This window comes from Linepithema humile, chromosome 4 (assembly GCF_040581485.1).
Source record: "Linepithema humile isolate Giens D197 chromosome 4, Lhum_UNIL_v1.0, whole genome shotgun sequence".
Taxonomy (NCBI): domain Eukaryota; kingdom Metazoa; phylum Arthropoda; class Insecta; order Hymenoptera; family Formicidae; genus Linepithema; species Linepithema humile.
Window position 1 is genome coordinate 1,138,433 of NC_090131.1, and position 16,912 is coordinate 1,155,344.

The 16,912-nt window shown below is 30.2% G+C and overlaps 2 protein-coding genes across 4 annotated transcripts in view; one reads left to right on the forward strand and one right to left on the reverse strand.

Annotated features, from left to right (window-relative positions):
• Positions 1-16,470, forward strand: part of LOC105679504 (acyl-CoA Delta-9 desaturase-like) — a 33,134-nt gene extending 16,664 nt beyond the window's left edge. For all 3 annotated transcript variants that reach the window (XM_067353276.1, XM_067353277.1, XM_067353275.1), the window contains 5 exons: positions 13,072-13,343; positions 13,720-13,850; positions 13,922-14,127; positions 14,322-14,504; positions 14,734-16,470. In XM_067353276.1, the coding sequence (XP_067209377.1) occupies positions 13,076-13,343; positions 13,720-13,850; positions 13,922-14,127; positions 14,322-14,504; positions 14,734-15,010 (1,065 nt within the window). In that variant the 5' untranslated portion in view covers positions 13,072-13,075 and the 3' untranslated portion in view covers positions 15,011-16,470. The remainder of the gene's footprint in view (positions 1-13,071; positions 13,344-13,719; positions 13,851-13,921; positions 14,128-14,321; positions 14,505-14,733) is intronic.
• On the reverse strand, positions 4,582-12,609 carry LOC105679505 (uncharacterized). Its single transcript, XM_012379568.2, has 11 exons — positions 12,310-12,609; positions 11,191-11,393; positions 10,910-11,040; positions 10,522-10,727; positions 9,820-10,002; positions 9,337-9,607; positions 6,903-7,200; positions 5,799-5,929; positions 5,459-5,664; positions 5,135-5,320; positions 4,582-4,852 (listed from the first exon to the last, which is right to left on the reverse strand). The coding sequence occupies exons 2-11, from the start codon at positions 11,390-11,392 to the stop codon at positions 4,582-4,584; spliced, it is 2,085 nt and encodes a 694-aa protein (XP_012234991.2). The 5' UTR covers position 11,393; positions 12,310-12,609.
• Positions 16,471-16,912: the final 442 nt, after the last annotated feature.

Here is a 16,912-nt window from a genome sequence, read left to right on the forward strand (position 1 = left end):
TTAATATTGATAATTACTATTTATCACGATTCTTAAATAAAAATTATCATTTAAATATGTATTATTATTATACATTATTGCCATCTATTTAAAAATGGATTAACTATTAATTATTGAAACCATAATTTAATAAGCGATACGTGATTTAATTAACTAATTATCTAGTTAATATTAAAAAAATATTTCCTATTATTTATGGAAGACGCTGTCTTCCAATTTTTTATTTGATTAATTAGTTTTGTTTGTAACTTTGTTGAGACACGTCCGTTTGACTTAAAGCGCACCGCATTTTATTATATAATATAATGTTTAACTATTCATTACCCGTTTTGATTCTGCGATGAACTATTTTTCTTGTCAGGACGACGACGACAAATGCAGAGTAAAAAAACAAAAAAAAACACCGGTCTTCCTATTGATTATTTTATTAGCACATTGATCCTCAAAAAATCCTGCTTACTTATTTTAGACAAAAGAATGACTATAATAATTTGCTTGAGCAAATTGATTATTGACGGTTTTATTGGTAGTGGCGATTTTTGGTAATTTTTGAAAATAAAATTGAAATACTAATTCGCGGAAGTGCGCAGACCGTAAAAAATTTTAAACAGGTCTTCGCATTTTGACATTGGACATCTCTTATCGTAAACTCGGTCGCGTGATAAGGATATTGCATAATTTTCACATTAATATTTATATCAGATTATTGCTTTGAAACGAAAAAGTTTGAACTATCTTATCTGCAATGTTCGAATAGTCTATGAGGTAATTCGGTGCGACGGTTTACTCTTTTTCTTTGGTTCTTAGTTAAAACAAATAAAATTAATGCATTTAAAAATTGTTATTTGTCATTTTACGCACCTTGTGCTTAATATATGTATATTGAGATCAGCATTAGCAATAATTAATAGTGAAACGGAAATTGCACTTTGCATACTTTTTGTAGGAATAGAGAAAATTATGAGGCGATTTTGGAGGCAACAGCGTTCTATACGTAGGTAATTTAAATTATTTAAATTGTCACGGTCAGTCACATTAACGAAAATGATCAGAAAAGATGAACACGTTTGTTCGGTCACTCAAATCTCTTGGGAACATTTTGTTCTACAATATAAATAAATTTTATAAATACATAAATTATTATAAATTTTATAATTTTATAGACGGGATTTCTAAAATTTGAAAGATAGAAACAATTCCATAATTTTCTTTATTCCTAAAAAAAGTATGCAAAGTGCAATTTCCGTTTCACTATTAATTATTTCTAATGCTGACCTCAATATACATATATTCTTGCAGGATCATTCATCGTAGCACATAGTGTGTACGATGACAAATGACAATTTTTAAATGCAGCTGCTTAATACTTGGAGTGACCTTTATCTTAATACATGAACATAAAAATCATGAGTCGTGCAAAATTGATGAAATATCTTTGATAAATCAGAATAATCAGAATGCATAATAAATTATTCGGCTAAAGTTCAGTCATGGGTCGAAGTCCACAATCAAAATGGCAAAGATCACCGTTGCGTCACTTGAATACACCACGTGAAAAGTTGCATATAAAGTTACTCGTTATGCATGAAACTTGAAATTTTTCAGAGTCATTCACAGTTACCCTTTGATTTTCACGTGACACCAAGCTGAATTCTCTTTTTCTTTTACGATGCACGTTATCGCACGTTAATTATCAACCATACACAAAGCTGTGCTCTGTGTGTGACATTGCGTAAATGTAGTCCCTAGTTAAAATGTATATATTTATATATACATTTCTTTAGATACATTCATACTTACACTAAAAAATGATAACAGGAAAATATACCCTTTAGGAGCATTTAATATGTTTACTTATAGACAATGATAAAAAACATTTAAACAATAAAAGTGTTGATTTTTGTATTAAATCTATAGAAGTTTCCTTAGTAAAAATGTCGAGTCAATGATTTTTAAATGTCAATAATTTATGAATTAGAAAATTGATAAATTTTAAGCTAAAATTTAACTAATAAGTTATTGTAGTCGTAGAATACTTTGTGTTTTTAATTTTGTTGCAATATTTATTGCAAACATTGGGATTTACGCATTTAAAAAGCAAAATATATTATCAATATATGTATATACAGAGTGTTTTATTTTAATCTAGCCAGACGAATATTTCAAACGCTGTTGAGTTTAGAGAAAAATGTTTCAGACAAAAGTTGTAGGGTTCGGAGGGGGACATAAGATGGTGGGCTTGTTTTTGATGAAGGTAAAATTGAAGGTCATATGAAGGTCAACTTTGTTTTTTTAAATAAAATGTAGTATTTTTCATTGCATATTCTGAAAGAACATAAAATTCTGCATTAAAATTGTCTGACACGTTTTTCATGAAAATCCATAATTTTTTAGGAAATTTAGCAATTAAAGAAAAAATGTTTATTTTTCGTAAAGAGAATCATGCATCAATTTGTACATGTTCATAAACATTTCTTGTTCTTAGAGTTAGATCTTTTTCAGCTAGATCTTTTTTTAGAAATTCATCGAAACATAAATAAAGATTAGTGACATAAGTAACATTAGATGTGTAAGATATGGTGTAAAAATAGTGAATGGTTGGCACAACACTTGGATAACTACGGGAGAAATAAGTATATTTGAGTAATAGTACAGCGTATACATTTTAACACGTCGCGTCTCTTCTCGGGTCGGCCGTGGCCGTGGACTGACTTTTTTTTTCTCAGCGCCGCTTACTATCAGCCTGTCGTCTGTTAATATAACTTAAAGTATGTCTTACAGATGATGATCAAAAATGCTAGTATTGATGTATTCATGTCAAAGCATACAAACCGAGGTAAAAAGATACTTTGTACTTTCTTGTAGACGTCTATTAATAATGCGCGTTAAGCAATTTCTATTTTTACGACATTACTATTCAATGCAAAGAGAGAAATATTCTTTCGTAAAATGTAATATTAAATCAGATGTTTTTTTACAGGAACTAGAAATATATGTGTTATTTAATAGAAATTACACATTTATTGTAGCTATATTCTAGCACTTGCAAATTTTTATATTCTGACTTTTTATTGACGACTTATTTATAATATAACAAAGAATTGCAATACGTAGGTTGCTTTAAAAGTTTTGCGGATAACAAAGAAAACATCAATTATTTTAACCAAATCTTTTTTATCGTTTTTCGAAATATTCGCCTTCATGATTTATACACTTCTGTATTCGGTGGAACCAGTCCTGAAAACACTGGGCCCATTGTTCTGCAGTCACTTCAAAAACGAGGTTTTCGTAGGCTTCCACCGCCGCTTCCGGGCTATTAAATGTGAATCCACGCATTTTGCCTTTGATGTATGGGAATAAAAAGAAGTCGCAGGGTGCCAAGTCGGGACTATAAGGCAGATGAATTTTCATCAATTTCACTTCTGAAGCGGCCAAAAACTCTGATGTTTGAGATGCGTTGTGTGATGGTGCACGCGCTTTCTTTTGAGCTTGCGTCAAATTGTGTGGTATCCACCGAGCGCAAAGCTTCCTGACAGCAAGATGATCATGCAGGATGGTTCTGATTTGGGTCATACCTATACCCAAGGATACCTGAATGGCCCTGTATGTGCAGCGATTATCTGTCTTTATCATGGTGCGCACGACGTCAATTTTTTCTGGAGTAACTGCAGTGGCAGGCCGTCCTTCACGATGCTCGTTCTTGAACGAAACACGTCCACGCTGGAACTCGTACCATCGTTCAACAGTTGCCAAGTATGGGGCTTTATCACCAAACAATCGCTTGATTTTTTTTCGAGCACTGTTGTCTAATCAGACCGTCTTTAAAATCGTAGAAAATCATGACTCAAAAATGTTTGCGGGTTAATTCCATTTTTCACAAAACTTACTTTATTTGAAAAATTATTAAACAATGACAACAACATATGCTAACAATCTATAACAGCTGTTTGCACTAAAAAATCTCAGAGAATCTGAAAAAAATATTGCCGACAGCGCCATGTTGCGAGAAATAGCCGAACCACAAAACTTTTAAAGCAACCTACGTATGTAACTTTAGTATTTAGCATAAGATATTTATTGTAATTCAAATTTTTATAACGTATTTTAAATTAAAATTACAACAGTTATATCTCTTATATTTAGAGAAACATTTTTTTTAAGGATACTTGTTTTTTTTTACGTAAACAACATATTTTTAAATTCCCGTATTTAGTTTTAGTAATATATTTATTTTTGCTCACAATCTGATAAACTTGATGATTGATCAGGTTTCCAACACAATTTGCAGAAGTATTTTTAGCGATAGTTTTTTTTTTCTTGGAAATTCTGTTAAATATATTCTACAGTATATTACATATTACAATATATTACATAGTACGATAGTTTATATATAATAAATTATAATAACTGTATTATGCTTTAATTGTTCATATATTTGATTAAATCATCATATTTTATAAAACACAGTTTTAAAATATTTTACATTATACGTAATTCACAAACACAGTTTAAAAACCAGCGAGATACATCGTCAAGAGCTCCAGTACGTTTTTTTTTTTTTTTTTTTTTTTTTTTGTTGATTTATTCGGGTCTTGGTATTTCCGACAATGTGTGATGTGTACCATCACCTCTGGTCAGTACAATTTTCTTTATTAAATTTATAGGTGGATATTTGAGATCATAGGCTAATCTTAGTTTTGCAAAAATATCGATAAAGAAAGTGGTATAATTCATTTTGTTGTAACCTTTTTCTGCCGACCTGTAGTCCCACGGGAACACATGGTGATAATTGTGGTGTCCTTCTCCCACTGTTAAGAAATTGACTAATTCGTTTTCCGTTGGTTTTATAGTCCTAAGAACGAGAAACATTATTAAAAAAAAATCGATAAATAATTAATTTTATAAAGATAATCATGAAGGCTATACTAAGCGTAAATTTTTTTTCTGATAAATGCCTTGATAAGAGATGTAATACTTTATTAATTATTTGTAGGATTATTTGTTTGACATTTATATATTATCAAGTAAACATATTAAAATTGTGAACTATTTAATTTTCTGTTTGCTATATATAGATGCAATTACAGTTTTGTGCGCAAACTGTAAATATCATATATACGTGTGAATTACATACTTATCATACGGCCTGGTACCCCATACATGAGCGATACTGTTGATAGTCCATACGGAGTTCAAAGTGATTATATATCGTATAAAAACTTGCGACATAATGGCTCTTGTCCAGGTCTCATTCCAAAGGTATACAGGCATTGCCGTAGGTAGGATAAAACCGAAAAAAAGTTGAAGCGGCAAGAAATATCTATCACACAATCACAACAGCATTTAGACTTCATTTAAGTGTATTCTTTAGCATTATACGTATTATCGTAAAACAAATTACTAAATTTTTCGAAATTTTTAATAACTTTTATTAGTAAGATAAAAAAACGACATGTACTTTTCTCCAAAAGTTACAACAGGATCAGACATAATATCTGACAGATCAAGCTTCTTGCTTTTCTCAGTAAATTCCGGATGTTCCTCCATCATCACCCAACCTATATGTGAATAAAAAAAGCCGCGCTTGATATTGTGAGGGTCCGCATTGGTGTCGCAATATTTGTGATGCATACGATGGTTTTTTACCCATTTGCATATAGTATTCTGTAAAAAAATTCAAAAAAGTTTGCAAGTAAGGTTGTAAAGTCCTATCTATACTTTCAAATTACACATTATATATATAAAACAAGCAAAGTTGTTCAAATTATTGACAAAATTGATTGAGAAATTAAAATTACCTGTGCACATGCGCTGAAGCATACTAAAAGAAAAATTCTCAATGGTAACTTTGCTTTATAGCATTTATGAGTCCAAAGTCGATGTGCGCCAGCAGACACGCCAAAATTGGATATGATGTACATACCGATTACTTAAAAATATATAAAAATATATTTTTTAATTTTTTATAAACATCTATAGGTAACAATAATATACATAGAAATTTAAGAAGTAGAACTTAAAAAAGTTTTAACATTTTTAGCAGATTTTGAATATTTTGCAACAATAATTATTTTTGGTAAGAAATTATTTTTTAATTATTATGTAACTTTTGTACGCGTTAAACATACGTAAATTTGTTAAAAATATTTTATATTTTGTTGTTGATATTTATTGGTGGCTTATTTATTAATAAAATAAAAAATATGCAAGTTAAGTAATTATTTATCGTACAACTAATTAATTAGTGAAGAAAATATTACAGTTTTTTATCATAAAAAATAAAACAAAATTAATTTGTTACAATAGTTAGTATCAACAATATTTTATGTAATTTAAATATCGGTAAATATCGCTAACATTGTATGACATACTTACAATAAATTATAAATCAATTTAACAATTATAAAAATTTATAAAAAAGTTTCCGCGATTTATAAAATCCGTTTTAAATAGTTTTATAATTTGCGACAAAATTTAAGATAATATTTTATTTATAATTTTGTATTCCATGTGTATAATACAGAAAAAACTAAAAACATCGGAATAGATATACAAGCTATTAATGATATTTGAATTGTGTTTTTAACTAAATGTATATTCTGATTTTTCAAACATTTTTTATTATTGTACATAATAGATTTCTATCTCAAACTCTGTTTTGAATTATAGATCGCCTCAAACGAGTTTAATAATATCTTGTCGACACTATTATTGATATCTTTCATTACGCGAGAAGAAACTACTGTACTGGTAAAGCACCCAATCCCAATTACTTTAATTTTACGCTAAAAATAATATTTTAAAAAAGTCATATTAGAATTACGCAGTAAGTGTCCTAAAAATCTTGAAGTTTTCTTCAATTTCTATGTACATGTTGAAATTTCTGAGACGGGTATACTTACTCCACAATGTTGTCATAGGATTTGTCATGTAGTTGAAAGTTAGTAAAGCATAAATACCAATAGTGTGCAACACAACAACTTGCAGAACAATGTACCATATTAAATTTGTTTCAAAATCGAAAAGAGCTAATTTTATCTTTTCGAGTTTCTTGTCAGTAGCGTCATTATCAGTGTCGACGATTTTTACTGGATTCATATTGTTATTTAGTGCTTTTTCAGTATTTATCTTCGTGTTGGTATTGCATGCGGAAACTGACGTATTAACATCCATTTCACGGATAAATGTAAGGAAATTATTCTGAAAAAGAAATCAAAATAGAAATTAAAATGCAACACGATAACACACAAATCAATCTCATATTGTTTTTAAATAGAAAGAAAGAAAGGCGCTGTGTATTCTATCTGCAATAGCTTTTTTGATTCTATCTTACAGTTTTAAATATATATAACTGTGAATTGTATATATTGTAGATTTTCTTTAATAGAAAATAAATAATGACAAATTGTACGAAGAAAGTTTGAGAAACCGTGTACAAAAAATTCATTATTATTTAATTTATGTTGTTAAATTATCATTAGACTTAGATGTTGATGAAAAAAAATTTCTAAAAATCCCTCGTCAAGTATTTCGTATTTTATTCATGGAATAAAACATTTTTTTGATTACACCTTCGTTGATTCGTATTTTGGATCTGTAGTTCTTCGCCGATCTAATGCTCGATTTCTTTCTTTAGCATTCTTCCTCTATAAAATTTGTACTATATGTATCTTTTCTACTCTGAACTCACTATCTCAATATCAGTCATTATCAGTCTATCAAATAATCGCTGAATTTTTTAGAATTTATTTTATTGTTTATCGATCGTTTAGGTTCGTACTTATCGATTTATCGAAGCTTATAGTTTTGACAACAATTAATTAAAAATTTATCAGAATTTTCTTTGTTGTCTAAATTTTTATAAGTTTTTTAAAATTACTTATAAAATTCTTTTTAGAAACAAGTAGACATATTAATGAATAAATGTACCTTAGAAAGAATATGTAGATGCTAGTCATTAAAAATTTGTTAAGTTATGTAATGTTTATACACTATACCTTGCATAAGAAAATGTTGATATTTGTTGTAAAAACGACTTATCGATATCTCGCTGAAGGAAAACATATATGGCACTGACAAAAGTTCGTAATGGAATATCTGACGAATAATGCGCAAGAAATTTTTTAACGATGACATTGTTGAATAACAATGACATTGTTAAATATCATACATATTCAATCTATATAAATTTCCATACATTTTATCGTAATCATTTTCATAAAAAAATATGAATTGTAATGTTGAGATTCTTAAGATAATATGTGTTAGATATTTTATAAATTACAAATGTTATGGAAATACATAAAAAAAATCATTAAGGTTAACAAAATCAATTGTAGTAAATCAGTTTTTTTGAAATATATTTTTACAATTATGTTATTATACTTGAGCAAAAATTCCACGACTGATGGAGATTTACCGTCAAATTTCGTCATAACGCTAATAATAACAAATGCAGAGTGTTACAAGAAATAAATAACAAAATTATTTTTGGTTAATAACAAGTAGATTTTTTTACTGAAATAAATTTTTAGTGGATTTATAGATCTATGGAATTTGGTAAATGATAGTTTCACAGATCTCCTTAGATTCTTAGGCTGATGGTAGAGAACGAGACATAGACACTTACGTTTGTCGTAGTCGTGGACGTATGGTAAGGCACAGAAAAACGCAAGTCGTGAAACGTATTCACATAATAGCCTTTCACGACTTATGTTTTTCTCTGCCTTACCATACGAGTACGTCCACGACTACGACTTATGTCTCGTAGCTATACAATTGTACGAAATAGAATCACTATTAGAATACACGTTTAGAATACATTGAATACAATATAGAAACTTTTCTTTCCTTTTTCTTTTTTTTTGCATGGTGATAATTATCTATTAATTGGAAAGACTAAATATGTAAAGTTATAAAAAAATTATTTAGTGATACAACGAATAATATACAGTTGTAGATAAATCTTTGGACAATTACTTGAACGTATCACACATCGATTTTATCTACGACATAGCGATATTCTTGATTTGCAATTCACGTGTCTTGCAAGTGCACGAATAGAACTCCTGTTCAAAGTCCGAATTGGTGAGTTCATGTATTATTTTTTTATCTTTTTCTCTACTTAATTAACTTCCTGAACTTATTCCAAAAGTTACCTTTTATAATAAAGAATATTTTTTGCGTGTTAAAATTTTTTTGCATTAAAAACTTACATAAGTTTAAACGGTGTAAATAAGATTTATAATTTATAGTTATATCGTATATATATATATAAATTAAATTGCGTCGATACAACGTATTTTGCTAAATTTGCATTAACTTTTGGCACGATTAATCGCACGATGGTGGAACTTCGTCCCACTTAGTATGAGAGCCGTCACCTCTGTCCATAGCAACTCGTTTGATGAGCTCAGAAGACGGTCTCTTGAGATTGTAAGCCCATCCGATTTTCGCGAACACATCAATGAAGAACGCCGAGTGATTCAAAATGTACCAGTCGTACTCGGACGCTCGGTAATCCCAGGGAAATACATGATGATAATTATGAAAACCTTCGCCAGCCATAACTAAGCTCACACCCATATTTTCTGTCGGCCATATATTTCTAGTAACAAACACAAAATTGCGTAAAACATTTTAAGTACCGTATAAAATTTCCCGTATTAAAAAGTCTTATAACATAAAATTTTAGCTTGGAAGCCTTCCCAATGAAGAAATTGGTTTAACATTCGACAGATCTGTTCTAAAATCATTTGTCATACGAGAGAGTTATACAATATTGAATATATTCAGATATATCTCTTTAGAGGAACTCACTTGTCGTAGGGCTTGGCACCCCACATATGAGCGAAGCTGTTTATGGCAAAACTCCCGTGTAGCACAAATAACGCTCGGATTACTTGTGACGTGAACGCTCTATTCCAAGTCTCATTCCAAAAGTATACTGGTACAAGCGTGGGCAAGATGTAGGAGAATATTACAGTCACTATCATAGCATACCTGTCAAAAATTAACTGCATTAGCACGCTCATGCATTAATCAACAGCCAAAAAATCGGAGATAAAAATAGTCAGTTTTTATTTAATTTTGGGTCGCTAAACACGAAAATGACCTCCATTTTGTATGATTAGTTCTCATTTCCAAGATACACAGGTCAAACGTCAATTTTTGTAATTTTTAGAGTTGTGATAAAGTATATACATAGAAAGTATTTAGAAACAAGAGTGCGACAGGATTTTATAGCATTTTGCAAGTCTAGTACACAACCCATTACCGAACTAACCTGTTCCTTCTATCTTATACACAGTTGATTTCGATGAAGAGAACAGATATCTTTGAAAAACGAACTAACTAAGCTTTTATATTGTCATTTTCAAATTTAGCAGGCAAAAATACATAAGAATTGGTTGATTTCGTTTTCGACATACAACTTATTAAAACTTATTGTCTAGTGTAATCAGTGCACAATAAAATGTAGTAATAAAACGCATTAGTGAAAAAAAACCAAATGTAATTAACTTATTCTGGAAAACAACAATCGGATCGGCCATAACATCCCGTAAATCAGCTTCACGTAACTTCTGAATTATTTCGGGGCTGAGTTTTTTGAAAATCCAGCCTATATGGCAGTGGAAGAAGCCGCGTCGACTGTTGTGCGGATCGAGATCCGTGTCAACATATCTGTGATGCACGCGATGAACTCGTACCCAGGTAAAAATGGAGACCTGTAATTAACTCTGAATCATGTAATTATCTCTGCTAAATTTGCATCATAAAACAATATTTATATAAATATGTCTTTAAGAAAATAACAAAAACTTTTAGTTATCAGATTCTTTAATTTAATATTGGAATATAAAAGTGCATTTAAAAAAATAAAATTAATTTAAAAAAAATTAATTCTTACCTGAGCGGTAGAACTGTAAAAGACAAAAAGAATAAGTCTGAGCGGTAGATTAGCGCTGTACGATCGATGGCTCCATAACCTGTGAGCGCCGGCAGTCACACCAATACTTCCCATATCGTATAGGATGAGCGCTAAAAACACAAATAAATATTTGATTCTAATTTAATTGTACAGTATTTATTGTTGTAATATTTTGTTCAGAAAAATATTAATTCCTGAAAAACTTAATAACTACTTTACAATACATAATGCTCAAATTAAATTTTTTTCTGTAGACTTACACCACAAAATTGTCTTCAGATTTTGAAAATAATTAAACGTGATTAGACCATAAAGTGCGATGACGTGCATCGCTCCTAAATAGAAGGTCGAAAACCATCTTATGTTGTAGATGTTCGTCTTGCGAGTTTTTTTTTCCGTAATAGTTTTCTGTTTGCACTCAACTGTGTCCCAAGTATCACCATGCAAATTTTTTGTAATCATGCTGTGAATAATGAAAATCACAATTATTTAAGTCACATTTTGTTCAATAAATATAAATACGTTTTGCCACATGTTAGTTGTATAAAAATACATATTAGTCAAAAATAACGACACTTTTATTATCTTTTTTAGCAAATGAATAATAATAACAGAGTGAATGATAAATATGATATAACGATAAATATGATAAAAATGATATTGCTGGTCGATGTTGGACTAGTAGATAGATCACGCACACTGCTCAACTATACTCTGATACGCTCTCATACCAAGTCTTATTGGTAAACTAGTATAATTACGATACTGAATAGTGTGCAAACATAGAAAAAAGGAGCGTGAAACAGCATGGCATAGAAAAGATTTTTTCGAAGCATAACTATGGATGCTTTAATTTAATAAAATGCATAATAGACACTTGATATTATAATTGTCTATACTGCTAAATACTGTTGTAATAATGTATCAATTTAGAATTAGTATCATGCAAAGTAATTAATGAGTTTTAATCATAATCAATGAATTATATAAAATTTATTTAGTGACTTTAATTATTATATACATTTTTGATATAAATAAGAAAGATTCAGCTTGGAGTCATATAGAAATCAAAGAAAAATCGGAGAAACTTGGAAAATTCCAAGTAATATTTATATGCAACTTTTGATATGTAATTATCGTATTTGAGAGACGCAACGACGATCTCTTTGTTAGTTTAATTAGCTTAGATTTCAACCTCTCTTTAACTAAGTTTACTTTAGCCAAATAATCCATTATGTGTTCCGACTTTTATGATCTATGAAAGATATGTTATTGATTTCACATGATTTACGAATTTTCCATTCATCTGAGTTTTTAATTCAAAAATTATATTAAATATTAAACAACACTTAAAAATTGTTATTCGTTATTTTACGTACTTTGTATTATGATGATAAGTAAGTCGCTCACGAAAGTACACGTATTTTTTCGCGCGTGTAATACCGATCTGTCACTACTTCTTTCGTTATTTCTCTCGTCAGCAGTTGTAAAATCATATGTTTTACTCCATTATATGTTCAAGTCCAATAGACTGTAAAAAATAGCTATTACGTATCGTTTTGATGAAAAAAGAAATATTCAGTTTTAATAGCAAAACTCGCACGTGAAACAAGAATTATCGTCGTAATCGATGCGATATGTGTTTACAAGGCTATCACCCTGGTACCCCACTGGCAGCCATCGCCAGTTATCGACCCTGAGAAATAGCGCAATCGCGTTTTCGTCTCTCGCGATGTATCGCGGCAAATTCGTACGATTTGAACTTTGATAGAAAATATTATTGTATTGACTTATTTTTATTTATTAAAAATATCTTTTATGTATCTATAATGATACCAAGGATGTTGCTGTTTATCGAAATTAGTATAAATTCATCGGATGTATCTGCTCTACACTTGAGACTATACTTAAATTATACTTAATCACTATTTGAATATGTAACCTTTCAAATTTTTGCATCGTCTATATATAATATGTACATATCGGTAATTTTAATATCAAGATCAAACCACATATCTATAAAAATTTATAAAAATGTACAGAACTTGCAGTACATAAAAAATGCAATTTTCGTGATTCGGAGCTATGATTAATTCAAATCGTTGTAACACTTCCAATGACCTAAAGTATTTTATCCATAGGAAAATGGCAACCGATATCTTCAGCATAGAACCCAAGATATGCACAGCAAATAATTTTCAAAAAGAGAAATCTCTAACAATTGCAAAAATGACGGAAGATGAAAATGGCATACAAAATGAAAATAAAGTCCATACAAAGGTCGAAAAATGGTTCAATTTTAAGACAGAGTTGAAGTGGATGAATATCATACATCTTTTTCTTTTACATGGGGGTTGTCTGTATTCGTTGTTTAATTTTAGTTGGTCTGAAAATTGGAAGACAACCGTTTGGAGTAAGTATATTCTTTGGAAGATTATTAACTTCTGTTTCTACTGTACAATTTTGATTTTATAACAGACATCACGCTGTAAAAATAGTTCGCTCTTTGTACTGATTGTTAGAATATTTTGTTACTTTAAAATATCAAAGTTAATAACTTGATTTTTACTAAATCGAAAAGATTTTAATGATTATACAATTTGCTTTTTTTTAATCATCTTTTATATAATTTATTCTAATTCTAACGTAATTTATCTTTACAGTATAATTTATAATAGTACTTTAGGATAGATTTATCGTATAAAATATGCATAATGTTATATTATAATTAATTGTAACATATAATCATAATGGTATTGTTTATGTACCTTGATTTTTCTCACTTCAAGTATTTATCGTGGGTACATTACAAGCAATCGGTATAAACGGTGGTATTCATCGTTTTTGGACTCACCGAGCTTATAAAGCGAAGTGGCAGCTCAGAGTTATATTACTTATTTTCTACTGCATAGCTGGCCAGGTAAATGTTTAGATAATTATTTTTTGCATTACGAGGAAGAAGCGTTTTTCTTCACAATGATTCCTTTTTAGAATAATCCTTTTGAGTGGGTGCGAGATCATCGAGTACACCATAAGTACACAGATACAGACGCGGATCCACACAATAGCAACCGAGGATTCTTTTTCTCTCATGTCGGCTGGTTAATGATGAAAAAGCATCCAGAGGTGATACAAAAAGGTAGTCAGATTAATATGACTGACGTAATGGCGGATCCCATTTTCGTATTCGGTCGCAAGTAAGTCCGCATCGAAGAGTTGCTAATTATTCTTCTCTTTGAAATACATTTTTACTCTCTTGAAAAGTAGTACGAGTGAGAATGAAATTTATAAACACTTGTTTATTCTCCTCCAAATTTTTATAATTGCTATGTCTTTCAATAGAGCTTTTGTGAGACTTGATGTGTAGCTTTCAATTTATTCTTTCTTGTAGACATTTCTTGATATTAAAGATTGTTTTCGCTTTCTTGCTACCGATTTCAATACCCGTGTACGCATGGAACGACATCTGGTCCAGGGCCGTTATGTCACAGATTTTTCGTTACGTACTCGGTTTGAATTTCACGTGGAGCGTTAACAGTGCAGCTCACTTGTTCGGTTCGAAGCCATACGATGCGTAAGTATGCAGCTATGTTTGACTAATGCAAAATAAATTTTTCTATAACTTATAGATTATGATTGCTAATTTCAATTATTTTTACATCAAATATGATCGATTTTAAAGAGACTGCAAAATTTTTTTTTTACGAATTTAAAAAATGCGGTGCTACGAATACTTATAGAATTCTCGCTATTCTTTTGCCTGCAACAAAGTAATTTTGTCTCGTATTTTATTTGAACGATAGAGAAATCAACCCGTCGGAGAACAGACTCGTGGCGTTTTTGGCGTGTGGCGAGGGTTGGCACAATTATCATCATGTGTTCCCATGGGACTACAAGGCGGCTGAATTAGGCGATTATAAATTGAATATCACCACGATGTACATTGACCTATTCGCGAAGATCGGCTGGGCATACGATCTGAAGCAACCATCAAAAGAGCTCGTGAAAACTGTTATTACGAAAAGAGGAGACGGGAGTCATTGGAGTATTGTATCGAATGCAAACAATAAAATTGAGTAATAAAGATTAATAATTTTTCAGACGATTCATCTGCATGTCACACGATTATGGTAACTTAGACATTTATGGAAATTTTGAAAATTCTGTGAAAAAATACTGAAAAATTTGTGTTCCACATAAATTGAAAATATTCAGTGAATTATTCACAGTTTTTAGTTCCATTTATAATCTGCTTGCGGTGTAACAAACACAATATTTAATCATCAAAATCTTGTTAACCGTAATGAACACAAAAAGTTCCTTTTGAGAGTTAAAAGTTCTAGTAATATACCTTATTTAAAAAAAAAGAAACTTTTCTAACACGTCGCATAGTTAAGACATGGTCAAGTACATCAAAATAGCCCTTTTTTACAACTTTGATCTTAAATTTCTCAAAATTGTGACGTGATGGAGCATTTTTGAAACCGGCATTGTATTCAGCATCAAAAAGACTATAAAAGAAGATATCTCGCTTTCTTGAGTTTTTTTTCTGTTGTACTGTGTAATGTCAACACCATGCAAAGCAGCGATTAAATTTATATCTTAATACATTTGTAATACAACAGTGAGGAAGGCCTGATTACAGGTCGAAACGTCTGTTCTGAATATTCTGATTTGAAATAAATACGCACGTTCATCCATAGGCGTTTTGCACCTCAAATTTTTCATTGTTTTAAATTTACCTAGTTTTTAAAACTGAAAACGTAAAGAAAAGTTACGCTTTTTACCAAAATATCATCGGGGAAAACCAGAGGTTTCCTCCAATGGTATTTTGGTGAAAAGAATAACTTTCTTTACGAACTTTCTCTTATCGTTTTGCTATGAATTTACTTATTTATTATATTATTTTGATATTATTCATAATATGTTCTATATTAAATTGTATATTTTAAATAAGATTGTTCATAAATAAATATGTTCTTTGTTGGGTATTGAAAGAATGTAGTCAGCTGTACTCACAAACACGCATTATTTGTCGCTTTAATGATTACAAATGATAATGACAAAGAGTGATACCAAATGTCCGTAGGCAATGTGCTCAAATTTTTTTGTATTTGCTTGTATTTGCTTTTTGTATTTTTGTATGTATTTGAAAGACATTTTTAAAAAATGATGCTTTGGACGTCTTTCAGATGTTTTTAAAACATCCTTGCTGTATCTGGGATTTGCGTCATTTGATAACATATTCAAATAGTTTTAAATGGGAATATTCTTGTATGATTCTTTTTTATTTTATTGTGTAATATTTGCAGATCTCAATATTAAAAATATCAATATATTCGAAGCTTCGATCTTACTGCAACGGTAAGTAATTTTTATGATTAATTGAAAGTAACATTTAAAATAAATAATAAATAATGGAAAATCTGTTTTTTACAAATCAATATTTTAATAATTAATCAAGATATCAACAAAATGTATAATGATAGATAAGAAAACATTTTATGGCACACATATAGTTATACAGGGTGTCCCATTTAACTTGAGACAACTAAATATTTCGAAAAATAAGCATTGTACGAAAAAATGTCCCAAATAAATTTTTAATATTATCAAGAGGGACGTCTGCCTGTGTAAAAATTAACCCGCCCCCACCGCCCCTTGGGGGTGGGGCGGGTGGCAACTTTGAAATTTCAAATGGGAACTCCCATTTTTTATTGCAGATTCGGATTTCTTGGAAAAAAATACGTAAGTTTTGTCCGAGACATTTTTTCGAATCGTGATGGCGCTGTAATCAGTGAAAATTAGTTTTTGCCATTTTCTCTCACCATCGGAGTGCTTTATTTCGGTGAGTCCCCTCGCCTCTCACTATTCAATTACAATAAATGCTTGAAATAATGACCTTCCATTTCGATGCATTTATTAACTCGAGCTTGGAATGCTTGTACACATGTAGAAAGTGTATCTGGCGTTATTTGTGCG

Bases quoted from the DNA above. Each gene is read 5' to 3' on its own strand.
- LOC105679505 (XM_012379568.2), bottom strand. From the start codon at position 11,392: ATGATTACAAAAAATTTGCATGGTGATACTTGGGACACAGTTGAGTGC. The intron at 9,608-9,819 runs GTGAGTTCCTCT...GTTTGTTACTAG, and splicing joins GGTGCCAAGCCCTACGACAA to AAATATATGGCCGACAGAAA. The intron at 5,930-6,902 runs GTAAGTATACCC...TATATTTTTAAG, and splicing joins TCCTATGACAACATTGTGGA to TAATCGGTATGTACATCATA.